The 19,350-nt window shown below is 32.1% G+C and overlaps 1 protein-coding gene across 1 annotated transcript in view; it reads left to right on the top strand.

The window, feature by feature from the left end:
- Window positions 1-7,697: 7,697 nt before the first annotated feature.
- Window positions 7,698-19,350, top strand: part of LOC139502405 (pleckstrin homology domain-containing family A member 8-like) — a 37,492-nt gene continuing 25,839 nt past the window's right edge. The window contains exons 1-4 of the mRNA XM_071291852.1: window positions 7,698-8,017; window positions 10,254-10,370; window positions 11,587-11,754; window positions 18,990-19,108. Coding sequence (XP_071147953.1) covers window positions 7,978-8,017; window positions 10,254-10,370; window positions 11,587-11,754; window positions 18,990-19,108 — 444 coding nt within the window. The 5' untranslated portion in view covers window positions 7,698-7,977. The remainder of the gene's footprint in view (window positions 8,018-10,253; window positions 10,371-11,586; window positions 11,755-18,989; window positions 19,109-19,350) is intronic.

Raw genomic sequence — 19,350 nt, 5'->3', positions numbered from 1 at the left:
GGACAGGCTGTGTTTCTAAAGGTAGCACATCATCATCAACACAATTGATCAATGTCTTTATCCAATTCCTTCTCCATCAGCAATTCGGTAGCAGCATCGGTAGTAACAGGTTTGTTTACAAAAGGGAATTAAGCTTTCCTGTAAGCACCATCATACAATCGCAGTTACAAAATATTAAACTCGCTTTTATGCTGTCAAAGAGTAGACAAACTAGGGATTGAATGAGGTAAGATACATGTATATGATTCTATCTATATATGGGTACAGGGGAATTGGAATGGAGTTTTTGACGTTTGTACATGTAGTTCCGTAATTTCATATTATTTCTGGAAATAGTTGGTGGTATTTTAGTTCCAGAATCTATAAATTTAGGGGTTAGGGTTTGGGGTGTCCGATTCCGAAACCCCGAACATAAAGAAACGAAATTCCGTAGTCCCGAATAAGTAAAGACAAAATCCTGTGTTAAAGGTTCTACCATTCCTCAATAATATCAAATTGGAATATGGGATATTCTTTCAATTTTTAAGGTTAAAGAAACATGGATAAAAAATTATCCATGCATTCATGTTTAATATTATTTATATTTCATTTATCTGTAAATAGAAAGTTTAAAGTTTTTGAAATGAATACGCAGACACAACTGCCCCCTTGCGATGCCCAGTACTTGATTTGTCAAAAGTTGGTGAAACGGAGAAATGAATACGCAGACAGTACTGCCCCCTTCCGAAGACCAGTACTTTATTTGTCAGTCTACTTATCGGTTTTTGATTGTTCTAATGAAGTTATATGCAATACTCGGACTCTGTTCACAAAAAACTAGTTTACTAGAATTATTCCTTCTTTACCTTCAGTGTCGCTTTTCCTTTTTCTGCAAGAGCCTGTTGTTAACTAAAGATCCATGATGATTATCGTTACTAGGTTAATGTAATTGAGAAACATCACCCGTTGAGATGCTGAGTTATATCCAGGAGGAATAGTTTAAAAGGAAGGATGACAAGTTATAGAAATTAAGGTTGAGACAGAACAACAAATGACTATTATATTAAAATACATGTATATGTATAAAAAAATTAATCAGTGTCAAAATTTGAGTTTGCCTCACTTTTGCCTCAAGGGTAGCTACGGCCTTGCGTGCTATACATTAACTTGTAATTTTGATCAAGTAAGCCATAGATCTCTAGCTTACGTTTTCACCTACTGCAGATAAAAGTATTGCAGTAGAATATTTTTTATTAACTGTAATGGTTGGGTTGGGTAGGGTATCCGACCTCAACTTTAGACCTACTTTAGAAAAAAACACTAAGCAGAACAACACCCTGTATTTTTTCTACTGTAGACCTCAGCTACATACCTCCCCTTTGCACCTAGTGCGTACAAATTTTATTACATTTTCGGTAAGGGTGGGGTTGGGTGTCCGAACCCAACTTTGGACCTATCTTTTAAACAAAAAAATAAGCCGAACAGCAACCTTGAATTTTTCCTCCAGTAGACATCAGCTTTCCAACCCCCCTTTACACATTGTGCGGACAAAAGTATTGCCGTAGAAATTTGTTTATTAACTTTTCTGTAATGATGAGGTAGGGTGGGTAGCTGATGTCAACTTGAAAAAAAAATACAGGGACTAGCTCCAATGTGGTTTTATGCAGAACAATTACCAGAAATCTATGATAGTTTGCAAAATAATAGTCTTTTTATAATGGGATAGATAGATAGATAATTTTATTAACCAATCATGGTGCCCAAAATTTGAGCTATACAATTAAATGAATTACAAAATAAAGCACAGAAAATGATTAGAATGATTAAAGTACATTTAAACAAAAAACCACATGGATACACGTTTACACTAATTAACCTGATATAAACCAAGTTATTGACAAAACATAGTTGTTATGGGTGCCACTGTGACCTGGAGAAATTACATAAATTTTTATAGTTATAGGTCTATGGGAGACAACTCCTGATCAATTTTATTTCCTATATATATATATATCTATATTTATTTTTCTTTTATTTTTTTTTCTTTCAAACAACAATATTTTCTATAATTTTCTTTCGTTCTTCAAAAAGGGAGTGCAATAAATTAGATAAGTTTGAAGTAACAAACAAATCTTCAGATGAAAGACTCCAAACAAATTTCATTTCATCAGATAATCTTGAAAAATTTTTGAATTTTGAATTTAAAGGGAAACTTCGCAAAAAAATCAAAAATTGATATTATGTTCATTCAGTATAAAAATGCTCAAATTCATAGTTATTAAAGTTTTATTCCGCTATTTAAGCGATCACCATCGATTTTAAATTTAGAGTATCAATTCTCTGCGTTCGGCCATTTTGTCTTCTTTCCCGATTAATAACAACGATATGTCTATAAACCACAAAGGAACAAAACTACAGTAACCGATGTAGTCGTAATTGCGTGTCGATATCTTGTCAATCGTACGGTTGTTTTATCCGACTAACTAACTTGATACGGAAAATATTCTTATTTTTTTAAATTACCATGGTCTGTTGTTATTAAACTGTTGATATTGGAATTAGGTAAAAAGTCAAAGTTGAAATCATAAATAATGATAATTGTTCCGTGAAAATTGTTTTCGAAAATCTAATTTGTTCATAATTCTTTAAAGTAATAAACTTTTTTTTCAAATAAATTCTGATCTTCCCTCATCTGATCACTAGCATGGCTAAAGGTATTACTTCCAAAGGTATTGTGAGGGGTGTGAGGTGACACGTCCAGGTATTCACGCGATTTCCTGTCGGGCTTGCAAGTTCATGCATCGTTTCACCTCTGCAGGTATTGATCAGTGTACACGGCGGATAACTTATAACTTTCCATTTTGAACTATCAGATGTATAATATACAACTCTGTCTTACTTGTCATTACTAAATTCATACGCTTGTTTATAAATAACATTTTTGGTGTAAAGAATATTATTCATAAAAATATAAATAATACCCAAAAAATAAGATTTGATGAAATTAAAATCTATTTAAATATTTTTTCCAAGGGTGAATTTGGGAAAATGTAATTTATATTCATTGTCAATAGTGAAGGACAGATTGGAACATACCAGAAATATTGATTTAAAAAAATGTACGCACTTGTCGACGATTCGTTTATACGACTGGGTAGAAAGTTACGGAACTATAGCGCAATTTAAAATATATATACATGTATACATTGAACATAAGAAAAAAACATATATTTTGAATAAAGTTTTTGTAAATAGACTAGTCCACGTATGCCAACAGTATGTCATCATCGAATGTCGTTAGACTATTAGATCTATATACTAGAAGAAGAAGAAGAAGAAGAGAACCAATTTGATTTAAATACAGGTCGATGTATAATTTGCTTTGGTTCTTCGAAGTTGTGGACATAGTAAAATCACAGATTTATATTTCAATAAGATTGTTCTCGAACAAAGGAAGGAATTCGTCATCACAATTGTTATATATGGCACTGGACGAACACTAATTATCCCCAAGGGATGTGAATATTTTGCTGGGAAACTATTGAGTATCAAAGTTTCAAATTAATTTCTGGATTTATTTTCTTTCTTGGTATCCAAGGGAAATATGACATTAAATTGGTTCTGTCTTTTTTTTAAACATCGTTAAAAAGATGTGTGTCTAGGGTGGACGCCACAAGAACCCTGTAATACTAGTACGAGAGTATATATGTAGCATGTAAACATTCCTTCTCAATAATATGGTTGTATTGGAAATCTTTTCATACAGATTGACAACTCATGGTACGATATGCATGTAATATTTGCCACATGACGCCCATAGTTCTTTCTAGCATCATCATCTTATTCTTTGATATTGCTGTGAACATCGATGGTTCACACCCAAACAAAATGGGAGTAATGTACCTTCAGAGCTTCTCCGTGGTATACACTTGTGAAAATTAATATATAGACGAAATTTCTGTATTGAAATGAATCTACATCTTCAAATAAACGGCTTTTGAGTAATCACCTTACAAACCAATATAAACGTATGGCAAGATATAACCATGAAGGAATTTAGTTTTTGTCAGACGCAAGAACTCATCACTATCATAAACGTATACGTATATATGCATGCAGTTTCAAATATCAAGAACAAGCGGTCGATGTCGATAGTCCGTTTTCTAACTGTTCAGGGTTAGACATGTCACTTGTTCATTCTTGGAAGCCTTCATATTCCCCGTCCAACGATGGGAACTCTTTCTGGTTGTGTTGACTATAAATGCTTGTATGGTAATTCTGTCGTTTATCTGTACAAGTGGTTGCATTCCCTCTCCTTTCCCAACAAACAAACTAACGAAACGCTACTAGTCTGCTTTCTCTAGAGCTCATCCTCAATGACACTTATACGTCAGGAAACTTACATGTATACTAATAATGATTGTTTCAAGAACAACGATGTATGGACGAACTATTCTAAATTCGTCAATATCAGTTATGTATGACTAAAATATAAGTTTTATTACAACTACTGTATTACTTATTTGGATTAATGACGGCTATCATGTTCAACATTGCACAAATATTATCATCGAATTTTTTTTTTAAAAATGTACAAAAATTCTCAAAAAAAATAATGCCTTAGCTTAGATCATTGGCATTCTTTTCACAAAAAGTTCGTTTAAATGATTGTCAAATGAATTTAATTATGTAGAATGAAATGTTAAAAAGAAACTAAAAAAAAATCATGCATGTTGTATGTTGTATTTTTTTCAATTAAAAACTTTAAAATTGCGATAGTTTTATGAGCATTAAACGGCACAGCCAGATTTGAATACCAGTTAAGAAATTCCGGTAAAGTCAATGATATCAAACAGATGTGCAATGGTATATCAAATTGGGAAATATTGCATTTAGTTTTTATTAAAGATTAAAACTACTACTTTTTACTTCATATTTGAATCTTTACGCCAATTGCCGCTAAGAAAGTAATCCAAAATTGTTTCCTTTTATTTTATACACTTTCGGAATTATGAATCTGAATTTTATTTTCAATTAATTTACACAATTTAATTATTGTATCTTTATTCTCGTCGTGTATTAAATCTTAGTGTATTAAATACAGCATACTCTATCTAATCCTTTCTGTTTATCCTTTCCAAATAACAACATTCATACCTGTGTACGCTTGAACTCACACCTGCGGCTAAATAGCTACAAGGTAAACGAATTGACTTCAAGCCGAGTAATATACAGTGACCTTTACAAAATAATATACATGTACATGTTCTAGACCGTATGAGTATTTGGACCGTACGCGTACGGTCTGGACCGTATGTGTACTTTTTCAAAATACTCATACGGTCGGACCGTACGCGTACGGTCTGATTAATATGATTAAGAAGTTGCTTAAGTTTATAAGTTACAGATGCATGTAACAGATCAACATTACTTAACTCTCGAATTAATATGGAAAAGTTCAATTTTAATTGAAATAAAAAACTTATTTTTTAACTATTTAAAAAATTCACGCTAATTAAAGCTGTTACTATCTTGTTTTTAGCATGTCGATCAGTAATACATTAATTGAATCATTAAATTGACGATATCGGAAGTAAACATAATGTGGGAGGACAATTGTTTTAGAATATTAGAAACTTTACAAAAAAATGCAAATGCAAAGGAACATGAATGACCTGCAAACATGTAATTGTAAAATATATTACATTACTTGTGGTAGCAAGTGTCACCTTGGGCGAGAATACCAAAATAGGATTCAGATATACAATTAAACAAATATTTAATTTCAATTGTTCATTTGTTCATTTTATCCATCTAATTGCAATGATAAAAATTTATAAAACTAAAAATAAATGTTTGTTTAAATTTAACCCATATGATCCAACAACATGTATGGTCAGCTCTTACTGGACCATATGCGTATACTCATACGGTCCGACCGTACGCGTATGGTCGGACCGTACGAGTATACGTATACGGTCCGGACCGTACGCGTACGGTCCAAATACTCATATGGTCTGGAACATACACACTCTGCTCACACATTAGTTGCATTGAAAACATCAAAACAATAACGGTAAATAGAACTGAAATATTTTCAGTTCAATATCAGTAAAATTGTTCAATAAATATCTTATGAAAAAAATCTCAACAATAATTAATGAAATTTATTCGAAAACATTTACTAGAGATATTTTATAGGAGTTTAATTCAATCAATACAAAACGGTATATGCATATTCATTTTCGTTCATTCTTATATTGTGGTTAATAACTACGACCATTCGTCAGCTGTGAGCTTTTAATTACGTATATTGTCGATAAGCTATAAGAGTTAAACAGATTTTATTTTTTCCCAGAATTCAACAAATCGGGCTAAAACGTCACGACCCACTCGAGAATTCAACCAAAAAAGTTACAAATACTTGATTTTCTCCGTTATTAGAAGGAATATAAATTTAAAACTTTGCAAATGTGTTTTTTATGTTAAGATGAACATAATTAGATGATAAGTAAAAAATCGCGGAATTTCCCTTTAAGCATTTGAAAAAAGTGTATGTCCCATGCATTAAGATAATGAAAAATCATCAGGCCCCACTACTTTGCACGTTGAAAAATGTATATGTCCCCTTACCATTTGCACCGGTCCCCCCTGCTTGATAAATAATGCACCGTCCCTTAGCATTAACATATGGTCTAAGTTTCAAATTGATTGGACTTCAACTTCATGAAAAACTATATTGAAAAACTATAGAGTGGGGTACGTGCTCATTTTCGCCGGGGACACAATTTCGCCGTTTAAGGATTTTGAGGTGTAAAAACTTCAAAGGATGGCTGAAATGGAAGAAATGTACCCGTAAATTATATTTTTATAACAAATATAATATTTTTTTAAATTGAGACAAAATTGCGGTTCCTACCGAAAATGACCGAAAAACGGACAACGATTTTCGGACAATTTCCGGAATAAAAAAATGTCTGCTATTCATCTATAATGCAATTGATTTGATAAAAATTGTTAAAAGCTACGGTTATTTGGTTTTAAATAGATGTGTAAAAACGGCGAATATGTGTCCCCCATTGACACTACATCCGGAAATTTCAAACACCCTTTCATCTTACTTTTCAGATGATTTTCTTAAAACAAACCGGTTTTCAAGCTTAAGTATATTTTGCATTTGAAGTTATCTTCATATAGAAATATCAGTATACTTCAAAAACATTTAGACCTGAACATAAACTGTAGAAAACATGGAAAGATGTGGCGAAAATGAGCACCCCACTCTATTAACTTTAACCTGAAGCGGGAGCGACGGATGATCGAACGAAAAGACGGACGCACGCACGCACATATCGAAAAACGTAATGGTCATGATAGCTTATTTTTTTTAAACTAAGACATTTTGTTTTCTGACGTCAAAATTTTATGGAAGCCTGTGTAATATATCCAGCAGACTACTATGTTATGTCTCAGTATCCAGTAATGGCGGACAAATAGCGATAAGGTGTATCGTGTCATATCAAAAGCCAACAGGTGACATTAACATCCTGTATACTTCCAGAGTTTATATTTTGTCAATAAATATGTTGTTCCTGTTTGATTAAATGTTTCATTAAAGTCCGTTCTGGTGCGTTATAATTTATAACTGAAGCACTTTTAGCTTTATCGTTGAATAATTAATATGAAGAACAATCTCGCTAGAACTGAAATATATAACCGAGCTTCAAGAACAGATCAGAACAGAACAGGAAGTTTGATCAAAGGCGAAAAGCCGAATTTGTTATTGTTGAGGTGGCGTGTTTTTGCTTGGTCAAAACCCAAATTACCGGCGTAAATTGATTTTAAATATTTCATAATAACATATTTTCAGTTTTAAATTATCATTTTTAATGAAGTACATTTATAGGTAACCCCTGTCATATCCGACAAAATGCTGACGTGACAGTTGGAAAAACCGACAAGGAAGATCCGTACAACAACGCACAGCATCCGTCCACCATGGAGGGTGTCTTATTGAAATGGACAAATTACTTCTCAGGTAAATAAACAGTTCATTGAAAAGTAAACCAATCAATATGTTGGATCCTGTCATCTTGTAGAGAGCTATAGACTCTGTTGGCTTTCCATCATGTCCACCACTATGGCCGTATGGATGTTAAAACAAATTGGAATCTCTAAGTTCTTATCAAACTGCACCTAATTAGTTAACTGGAAGGTGATGCATGTACTTCAGGTTCAAACTAAAACCTCCTACACTTGTTAACAGACATCTTCACAGACTGTAGTCTCACTACTTCAGTCGGTTTCAGACACTCTAGATCATGTGAAACACAAATTCTATCTTTCATACAAGAACTGGCTTCAAACTCAGACAATAGCACCAGTACAGACCTTGTAATTATGTACTTTGCTAAAGCCTTTGACAAAGTCCCACACCAAAGACTCTTATACAAACTACACTTCTATGGAATACAAAATAAAACACTTAACTGGATCTCTGCCTTTTATCAAACCGCACACAAACAGTTGTCCTTGATGGAGAGTCATCAGACGTTGCTCCAGTTACTTCTGGTGTCTGACAGGGAACATTTCTGGGTTCAGTTCTATTTCTGGTTTACATAGACGACCTACCAGAATACTTTTTTTGTATTTGAAATCCAGTAAACTCAGACTGTTTGCCGACGACAGCATAATTTACAAAAGCATCAAATCTAAAGAAGATTGTGATAGCCTTCAGGAAGATCTTGATGTTGCCGCAAAGTGGGAAGAAGACTGGCTGATGGCTTTCCATCCAGACAAATGTACAGTTCTCACAGCCTCAAATAAGAAAAATACAATTAAACACGACTACATCCTTCACAGTCATACCCCAGAATCTGTCTCCTCCGCTAAATATCTTGGTATAACACTGCAATCTGACTTAAAATGGAACCAGCATACAAACAACATCATTGGCAATGCAAATAAAAGTCTAGGATTTCTAAAAAGAAATCTAAAAACATCAATTACAAACATTAAGTCCCAGGCATACCTAGCACTTGTCCAACCAAAACTAGAATATGCTTGTTTGGTTTGGAACCCTCATACTGCTGAACAATGCAATAAACTTGAGATGGTTCAACGTCAGGCAGCTACAATGCAGGTATGCCTGCAATCGTTATCACAACACCAGTAGCGTTGCAGACATGGTCAATACTTTAAATTGGCCTACCTTACAACAACACAGACTTAAAACTAGACTTGTAATGTTTTATAAAATTGTTCACCATATTGTCGCTGTACCATCAGATTTACTCATACCAACAGACAATAGAACCCAACAATTTCATCCACAAACTTACAGGCACATACTTACATTTAAAGACTGTTACAAATATTCTTCATTTTTTTTTCGTTTACTATTACACAATAGAATGTACTACCTCCAAAGGTAGTACTTTCTCCGACCTTAAATATTTTAAGAGAACAGTTGACACCTAATGTTCTCTACAATATAGAACAGTAAACCTAGTAGTTATGTAAATAGTTTTAACCACATGTCATGTTAGTATTTGTTTATTTTTGGCACTATTCTTTTGTAAATATTTATTTATTATTATCGTACGCATGCACAGCAGTTGGTAATCATCAAAAATCTGATTGAACTGGATACCATAAGAAGAAGAAGACTAGTCTTTACAATATGTACAAGATGGATGGGTAGTTGGTACACACTATCCCACAAGACTCAGTATCAGTCCAGGAGAGACCTATACGGCAATACACCCTACACTTTTGCACCAAAATTTAGATCAAAAGTCATGATAAATACAAAACTTACATCACCATATATATATATTGTACATACTTTAAGTAAAAAGTTGTTTCATTTACTTACCATTATTATGCTAAAACATTCAGTTTGGCATATATTTCAGGTTAGAGACAGTCCCATTTAGTTTTAAAAAGCATTTTTTAAGCAGACAATTGAATGAATTCTGGTTGGGTGACTACTATCACAAAGTTTATTTGATGGAGATCTCAAAAATTAAGTTTTCAGTTTGCTTTTGCTTCTTATGTTTTGTATAAAGACTTATTCATTTATTTCCAAACATAATCAGGCATATAAATTTTTGAAGGGTGACCTGTAATCATGTTAGTTGTTCAAGACTTCAGTCAGTTGGTCAGCTAGTGCAATGTATCTAAATCTTGTTGCGTCTAAATCATTTTATCATTGCAGGTTGCATTGGCAGCCTCTATTGTTTGATTTCAGTAACAATATTTTATCTTTGCAGGTTGGCAGCCTCGATGGTTTGTTCTCAGTAATGATATTTTATCCTATTACAAATCCCAAGAAGAGATGGTAAATGGCTGTAAAGGATCTATAAGAATGGCCACTTGTGATATTAGAGGTATATTGGCAACGTTTGAATAAAGTAATGACAACGGAAAGTAAAATAACAAAAAATATGGAACTCCGATGAAAATTAAAATCTGGTTTGTCAATAAGCTGGGCATTAAACTCACTACTTCTCAAGGTCAAGGTTGGCAAGCAGGGAGTTAAATTATAGTAAAAAGTAATGAATTTTTATTGGTAGTACAATAATATAACTACCGGTATAGAAAAGATCATGTTTAAAAGTATATCACTCAAATAAACCTGTTGTTCTTATACAGACATTTAATGTAGCAACAACAAAAAAAGAAAGAAGAGAAATGAATTTGCCAAAAAAATACAAATTATTTTAAGTAGAGGCACAGGAAAACTCAAAACCCCTACTCCAAAGTAAATTGCAGACAATGCCTCCAAAAACATTAGGACATAAAACAAAAGAACCAAAAGTCTATAAAACACATGTAAAAAAATAAAGACTAAGCAACACAAACCCTGTCAACTGGGAGCGATCTGAGATTAGTTTAGGAAAGTCAAGCAGATTCCATTATTTGCACCTGTCATGTTGCTGTTACCTGTCATGTTGCTCACCTGTCATGTTGCTCACCCGTCATGTTGCTCACCCGTCATGTTGCTCACCTGTCATGTTGCTCACCTGTCATGTTGTTCACCCGTCATTTTCCTAAACCGCCATGTTACTCACCCGTCATGTGGCTCACCTGGCTCACCTGTCATGTTGCTCACCTGTCATGTTGTTCACCTGTCATGTTGCTCACCCGTCATGTTGCTCACCCGTCATGTTGCTCACCCGTCATGTTGCTCACCCGTCATGTTGCTCACCCGTCATGTTGCTCACCCGTCATGTTACTCACCTGTCATGTGGCTCAACTGTCGTGTGGCTCACCTGTCGTGTGGCTCACCTGTCATGTTACTCACCTGTCATGTGGCTCACCTATCATGTGGCTCACTTGTCATGTGACTCACCTGTCATGTTGATCACCTGTCATGTTGTTCACCTGTCATGTTGCTCACCTGTTATGTTGCTCACCTGTCATGTTGCTCACCTGTCATGTTTCTCACCTGTCATGTTGTTCAGCAACAAAATTAAAACTTTGTAAATATTTTCCATCACATTTTTGAACACCTTTAAATTACAATTAAATGCAGTACATTGTATGTGAAAGATGTGAGATATCTATATACATTTTGTATATTTTTACATTTTCATTTTATAGTTCACCAAACAGATCATTGTCGACTAGATCTCATAATTCCTGGGGAACAACATTTCTACGTTAGAGCTGCCACATCACAGGAGCGGCAGCAGTGGCTTGTAGCATTAGGATCTGCTAAAGCTTCACAAAAAAATGCAAGAAAACCTGATGAAACTGTTGTTAACAGAGGTAATATTTTATAAAAAAAAGCTGTGTTTGATGTACAATTTTGTTTTGTTTTTACAATCACTGTAACATGATAACCTTACAATAAATACTGTTGAAAAAATGTGCTTAAAGTCATGATAAAGGAAGGTAGACAATTATATTGATAAAACTGAAACATTTGTAAGTCTGTTAAAAAATTGTTCTCAGTATTTTGGTAAGACTGTAACTTGTTATAAAAAAAATGTTTTGTACATGTCTAATAATTTTTTTAAATCTTTATAATTATGTATTTTTTTTGATTTCCAAAGAATTATGTATTTTTTTTGATTTCCAAAGAATTATGTATTTTATTTAAGTACCAAAGAACTTAAATTTCCGACATTTGCGTGATAACACAAACAGACTAGTGAACATGTACATTGTCAAGTATGTGAATGATCAACACTTTTACAACAATATACTTTTCTGCTCTTTAACATCAATGTGTTCTAGCACTGACATCATTTTGGTTGCAAATGCTCACTGTTCAGCTTGTTTTCTATTGCAAACTATGAAGTTAAAACATTTTTGAGGAAATTTAATCTATGTGTTGTGTCAAAGTATTTTATTATACAATGGATTAGAACGTGTTTACTTGATGTATTTGAAATGTACTTTACACTCATATGTGCCAATGGCTTATAACAAACATGAAGAAACAAATGGAAAAATACATCAAATTAAAACATTTTTAAAAAACTCTTGACCTCAGTCTTTGCAACACTTCTAATCAGGGATGGGGTAATCGTAATCTGTAATCGATTACAGTAAAAATTATGATGTATCATCGATTAATTTTGATTACCTTTGTAAAATAATTTGATAAAATAAAACCTATAATTCAAATGAAAATAGACAACTGCATGTTTTCATCAGTGTATAGTACTGCTTAAATAGAGTGTATTAATATTGCTTGAGAGTTTATCATATACCTTATTAAGATCTACATTAAGACTAACCAGATCTCCTTACAAATTTTACTTTATTTCCAGCTTTTGAAATAAACGACTTTCAATGTTTGTCAATACTTTTAGACCTTTTATATAATACACAAAAATGTTAAAAAAAAGAAAATAGATATAAATTGAAGAATACATGTAGTCCTAAGTTAAGGTATGTACTACATTGAAGTAGAAAGCATAATTGTAATAAAATTCTGTAAAGCTTAATTTTCTATAAGAGTTACAAATGATATTAAAATAGATAACCATTGAGTCTTCATAATGGTATGACATCTAAATAAGGAAAGAATACAAAATTACTTTAAAATGAACCCAATGCATTGAAACTTTTGTTCCGTAAAATGTATATTTTTTATGATTTGAAATCTCAACAAGCTTCTTTTTTTGATAATCAAATGATCAAAGACTTCTAATCAATAAGACACAGACTTTGTTTTGATTTCACTTATGTCTAATTAAGGGCATACGATAGTTTTGATCCTGTATTTACAGTTTGATGAAAATTTCCATATAGGCTATTTTTTGCCTGATTAAATCAAATATGTTATAAAAAATATACCTCCATGTGCTACTTTTTGAGTTAAATGAGGTCGAAATTTTGTATATTAGCTCAAAATTCCGATTAGTGGCCGTATTTTTCCTTTCGAAAGAAACACATAACTTTTTTGTTTTAAAAGATAAACACAAATTGTTTTTTGTTAAATAATTTGCAATTTCTGTATTTTATAAGTATCATAAAAATTTATGCATTTTTTTATTAAAAAATAACTCATATTTATCAAATGGTCATGAATTGAGAAAAGAGCGTCTTTTTTTGCTGTATATTTATCAAAATTAAAAAAAATTCACTATTTACAGTTTTATAAAATTTGACCCACATAATCTCCCTGGAAAATGAAACAAAATGTCGTTTTAAAAAATAGGGGTCCATGCACTCGTTTTCAAATTAAATCAGTTTGAATGATAAAAATCAGTCGAAAAATGCATCTTTTCCCGATATGTCATAGTTTGACGTCGCGAAAATAACATTTTACGTTAGCAACGTCATTATCTCCCCTGTAACTGTATCGTATGCCCTTAAGGCTTATTCTCATTTCGCCTAAGCTGTCAAAATAATTATATAAAATTAATCCCAGTTTGCCTTAGTACAAATTTTCAGGTACATAAGAATTAACAGGCGTATGACATTTGCGCCGATTTTGAAAATTTTCATTCTTTCATTTGCGCCGATTTTATATTTGCTCCTAATTAGATTTACAGGTAAGTTAATACTTGTACATGTACTGTACCATACCATTGATAAAATCTGGTTATAATTGTTGTTCATTTATGTTTAAGTGAATTTTGATTCATATTGTTCTGGAACTTCGTTGTAACATGATGGACATATTACACACTGAAACGAGCCGCGGAGTAGATTCTTTAATCATCGAGGGCCATACATATCGGAAGGTTAGTGTCCTGAAACATAAGAACATATCTTACGAATGTACCACAAATCATGTAAACCCAGAGTCACCACAGATTCTATTGTCAAAACACTGATCGAGCATAAACATGTAGCAGATGTCCGAAAGACAGAGGTTAAAGATTTACGGGTACTGTCAAGAAAAAGTCTGGAGTTGTATCTTGTAGGTCTTCTTCCATCTCCCTGTAGTGAGCAGGGGACAACAGTCATATACATGTTATGATTGACAATTCATTACATTTGTACAACTGGCTAAAGGAAGAGGTCAATGATGATAAATGAAATATAACATGACATGGATGGAGAGTTCTCTCATTTGCACTCATACCACATCTTATATCTATTCACCTGTAATTTACCTGTAAAAAAATCTGCGCAAATGAAAAAAAAAAAATCGGCGCAAATGAAAGAAAAAATCGGCACAAATGAAATGCAGATCAGCGCAACTGCAAAACGCCGAAATTAACTAAGGCTAAATGGGAGCTTCTGTAAACATTGTAATTAAGTTATGTTTTGTTTGTATTGCAATTAGTTATTATTTGTTATTTTGATGTCAAATTCTACCATGAAATATTATTTATGTTTGGTGTCCCACTTTTTAAATAATTCTTTTTATACGACCGCAAAATTTGAAAAAATTTTCGTCGTATATTGCTATCACGTTGGCGTCGTCGTCGTCGTCGTCCGAATACTTTTAGTTTTCGCACTCTAACTTTAGTAAAAGTGAATGGAAATCTATGAAATTTTAACACAAGGTTTATGACCACAAAAGGTATGACCACAAAAGGAAGGTTGGTATTGATTTTGGGAGTTTTGGTCCCAACATTTTAGGAATTAGGGGCCAAAAAGGGCCCAAATAAGCATTTTCTAGGTTTTCGCACTATAACTTTAGTTTAAGTTAATAGAAATCTATGAAATTTTGACACAAGGTTTATGACCATAAAAGAACGGTTGGGATTGATTTTGGGAGTTTTGGTTTCAACAGTTTAGGAATTAGGGGCCAAAAAAGGGCCCAAATAAGCATTATTCTTGGTTTTCGCACAATAGCTTTAGTTTAAGTAAATATAAATCAATGAAATTTAAACACAATGTTAATGACTACAAAATGAAGGTTGGTATTGATTTTGGGAGTTTAGGTCCCAACAGTTTAGGAATTAGGGGCCAAAAAGGGACCCAAATAAGCATTTTTCTTGGTTTTTCGCACCATAACGTTAGTATAAGTAAATAGAAATCTATGAAATTTAAACACAAGGTTTATGACTATAAAAGGAAGGTTGGTATTGATTTTGGGAGTTTTGGTCCCAACAGAATAAGGGGCCCAAAGGGTCCAAAATTAAACTTTGTTTGATTTCATCAAAATTGAATAATTGGGGTTCTTTGATATGCCGAATCTATATGTCATGACTGTGTATGTAGATTCTTAACTTTTGGTCCCGTTTTCAAATTGGTCTACATTAAGGTCCAAAGCGTCCAAAATTAAACTTAGTTTGATTTTGACAAAAAATGAATCAGTTAGGTTCTTTGATATGCTGAATCTAAAAATGTACTTAGATTCTTGATTATTGGCCCAGTTTTCAAGTTGGTCCAAATCGGGGTCCAAAATTAAACTTTGTTTGATTTCATCAAAAATTGAATAAATGGGGTTCTTTGATATACCAAATCTAACTGTGTATGTATATTCTTCATTTTTGGTCCTGTTTTCAAATTGGTCTACACTAAAGTCCAAAGGGTCCAAAATTAAACTTAGTCTGATTTTAACAAAAATAGAAATCTTGGGGTTCTTTGATATGCTGAATCCAAAAATGTACTTAGATTTTTTATTATGAGCCCAGTTTTCAAGTTGGTCCAAATCAGGATCTAAAATTATTATATTAAGTATTGTGCAATAGCAAGTCTTTTCAATTGCACAGTATTGCGCAATGGCAAGAAATATCTAATTGCACAATATTGTGAAATAGCAAATTTTTTTTTAATTAGAGTTATCTTTCTTTGTCCAGAATAGTAAGCAAGAAATATCTAATTGCAAAATATTGTGCAATAGCAAGATTTTTTTTTAATTGGAGTTATCTTTCTTTGTCCAGAATCAACTTAAATCTTTGTTATATACAATATACAATGTATATTCACTTTTTACCACCAACTGATAAATTAAAATAATCTTTATTTACCATTCAGTGATAACAAGCAGTTTTTTTACATCTTAATATTTTATGATGTATTTAAATGAGTAGTTATTGTTGCAAACTCCATTAGAAATTTTAATTGAGATTAGTTTTGGAATAAGGGAAAGGGGGATGTGATTAAACATTTGAAATTTCATAAATAAAAAAGAAAATTTCTTCAAACATTTTTTTGAGAGGATTAATATTCAACAGCATAGTGAATTGCTCTAAGAGAAAACAAAAATTTTAAGTTCATTAGAACACATTCATTCTGTGTCAGAAACCTATGCTGTGTCAACTATTTAATCACAATCCAAATTTAGAGCTGAATCCAGCTTGAATGTTGTGTCCATACTTGCCCCTACCGTTCAGGGTTCAACCTCTGCGGTCATTTAAAGCTACGCCCTGCGGAGCATCTGGTTTATAGCTGCTCTTCTTTTTCTGATTTTTTTACTCACGTGTTATATGTTGTAAATAAAGTCTTATAAGATATGACAAATTATCTATGGATATTTCATATTTCAATGAATAAATAAATTTAAAGACAAATATCATACTATCTTAACAAATATTTCATCTCTGAATCAGTACTGAATTCTAACCCCAATTCTAAATTTGCATACTAATATAGAAAATGTACAGGTTATGAGTAATAGCATAACAAAAAAGCACTAATACATATAACATAAGAATTAATTCCATATAGTTCATATTGTTAAAAACAAGGCACTGATGTACGCATTTGAATGTTCAAAGTTCATTTAGTTTCCAAGTTTGAGGATGTAAGATGCTGCATCACAATACTGAGGTTAATATGTTGGTTGGCGATGTTTTCCAGGAGATCGAAGAATCTTATATAATTTGGACCAAGCTTGAAGAAGTCAAGTCATAGTATACCATATAATTCAGTGGTTGTCGTTTGTTTATGCGTTACATATTTCTTTTTTCTTCATTATTTGAACATAAATAAGGCTGTTAGTTTTCTCGTTTGAATTGCTTTACATTGTCATTTCGGGCCCTTTTATAGCTGACCATGCAATATGGGCTTTGCTCATTGTTTAAAGCTGTATGTTGACCTATAGTTGTTGATATCTGTGTCATTTTGGTCTCTTGTGAAGAGTTGTCTCATTGGCAATTATACCACATCTTCTTTTTTTGTGTATTTTTACAATTATAATAACACAAGTTTAAAAAAAAAAAAAAATATTTATTTTATTAAAGTTTCTGTAATATATGTAAACAAGTTTGTGCGAATACACCTTTTCTTTCTTTTTTTATTTTTTAACTCTTTGTGTTGCACAATGTAAGGATAATTGACTGATTATTAAGAACTTTCTAATTGCATAAAATTTATACAATTGAAACTTATATTAAATTAAGCATAAAATAAAAGCAAATTTCCTACTGACTCATGTTTTATTGTGGATTTTTTTTCTTTTAAGATCATAAAAATTGTCACTATTATTAAAAATAATAATTCAAGAGAAACAATTCCCTAATTAGATGTTTTTAAAATACTATAAAAACACAGAGGTTAAATTTGTTTATTTAATAATTTTATCTAAATTCACATTTCGCCTTAGTTCAATTCCCATCAATTCCCATCTGGCCACAGCTAAGGCGAAATGAGAACACACCCTAATTAATTATTGAAAGCCTAGGATGCCCTCAGGTTATAAACTGTTCTCAATTAACAGTTGCAGAAGGTGTAATTAGAGGGATTATCCAAAAAAAAGGATAAATTCATTCATGTCATTATAAATTATAAATTTCCATCCATTTAGAATAAATTCAAATATTTTTTTTAAATTTTTTTATATACATTATTTTTAGAGGAAACCACTCAGATTGCAAAGAATTTTATTCAAATAAATATTATAAAAATAAGTAAATATCAAACTTAAGTCAGTAAGTCAGCAAAATTTTTCAAACTATTGAGAAAATGACCTGCAATAAAAAGAAACAATTGATGCAATGTTCGATGTCATTTCAAGCAAATGCATGTTCTCGTGTTTATCATCACTCACTTAGGAATAATTTAATATTTTAAACCCTCTGTAAGAGCTTCCATCTAGAAAACAACTCTCAAGATAACATTTTAAAACTATGCTTTAAAGCTGTTTTTGAAATGTTCTAAATTTCCACTCTGAATAAATTGAGCAGCAAACATGTAGTTGTATTTAAACTTTCTTCATTATTTTAAAGTGTGTAATTAATTGACAGTAATCGAAAAGTAATGTAATTACTTTTGTTAAAGTAATCGATTGTTAATTGATTGCACAAAAATCCTTCATATAATTGATTATTAATGGATTACATTTGTCCGTAATCGTGCCCATTATTAATGGATTACATTTGTCAGTAATCGTGCCCATTATTAATGGATTACATTTGTCAGTAATTGTGCCCATCCCTACTTCTAATTGATTATTAATGGATTACATTTGTCAGTAATCGTTGCCCATCCCTTCTTCTAATTGATTATTAATGGATTACATTTGTCAGTAATCGTTGCCCATCCCTACTTCTAATTGAGAGCCTTAGTCATGTGTAAGTTCTTAATCAGGAAAATATTTTAATTTATTTTTATAAATATTACTGCATATTTTATTGTTTCTGTTTTAGGAGATGTTTCACCAGATATATTAAGAACAAAGAAATCAGAATTACGATTATATTGTGATTTGTTAATGCAACAAGTTCATTCTGTTAAGAGTACAATACAAGAAAAACAAGACATTCAGGTAGGTCATTGGAATTGTACAGAACAGGGAAAGTGGATGGAAGGATTGGTATTTAATGTCCGTTGGGCCGTTGGCAAATATTATATATAAGGATTAGAACATATTCGTGTGATACAAATATGAATCTGGGTTTGTACCAGACCATTATTCTTAACCGGTTTTTCAATATACTAGTTTTAAGGTAACAGTTTGCAGGGAGACATTTCTACACAGTATTCTAGCTCAAAGCACTTCATATAAGA

This window comes from Mytilus edulis, chromosome 14 (assembly GCF_963676685.1).
Source record: "Mytilus edulis chromosome 14, xbMytEdul2.2, whole genome shotgun sequence".
Taxonomy (NCBI): domain Eukaryota; kingdom Metazoa; phylum Mollusca; class Bivalvia; order Mytilida; family Mytilidae; genus Mytilus; species Mytilus edulis.
Note: the sequence above shows the minus strand (reverse complement) of the source record. Positions and strands in the feature narration are given on the sequence as shown.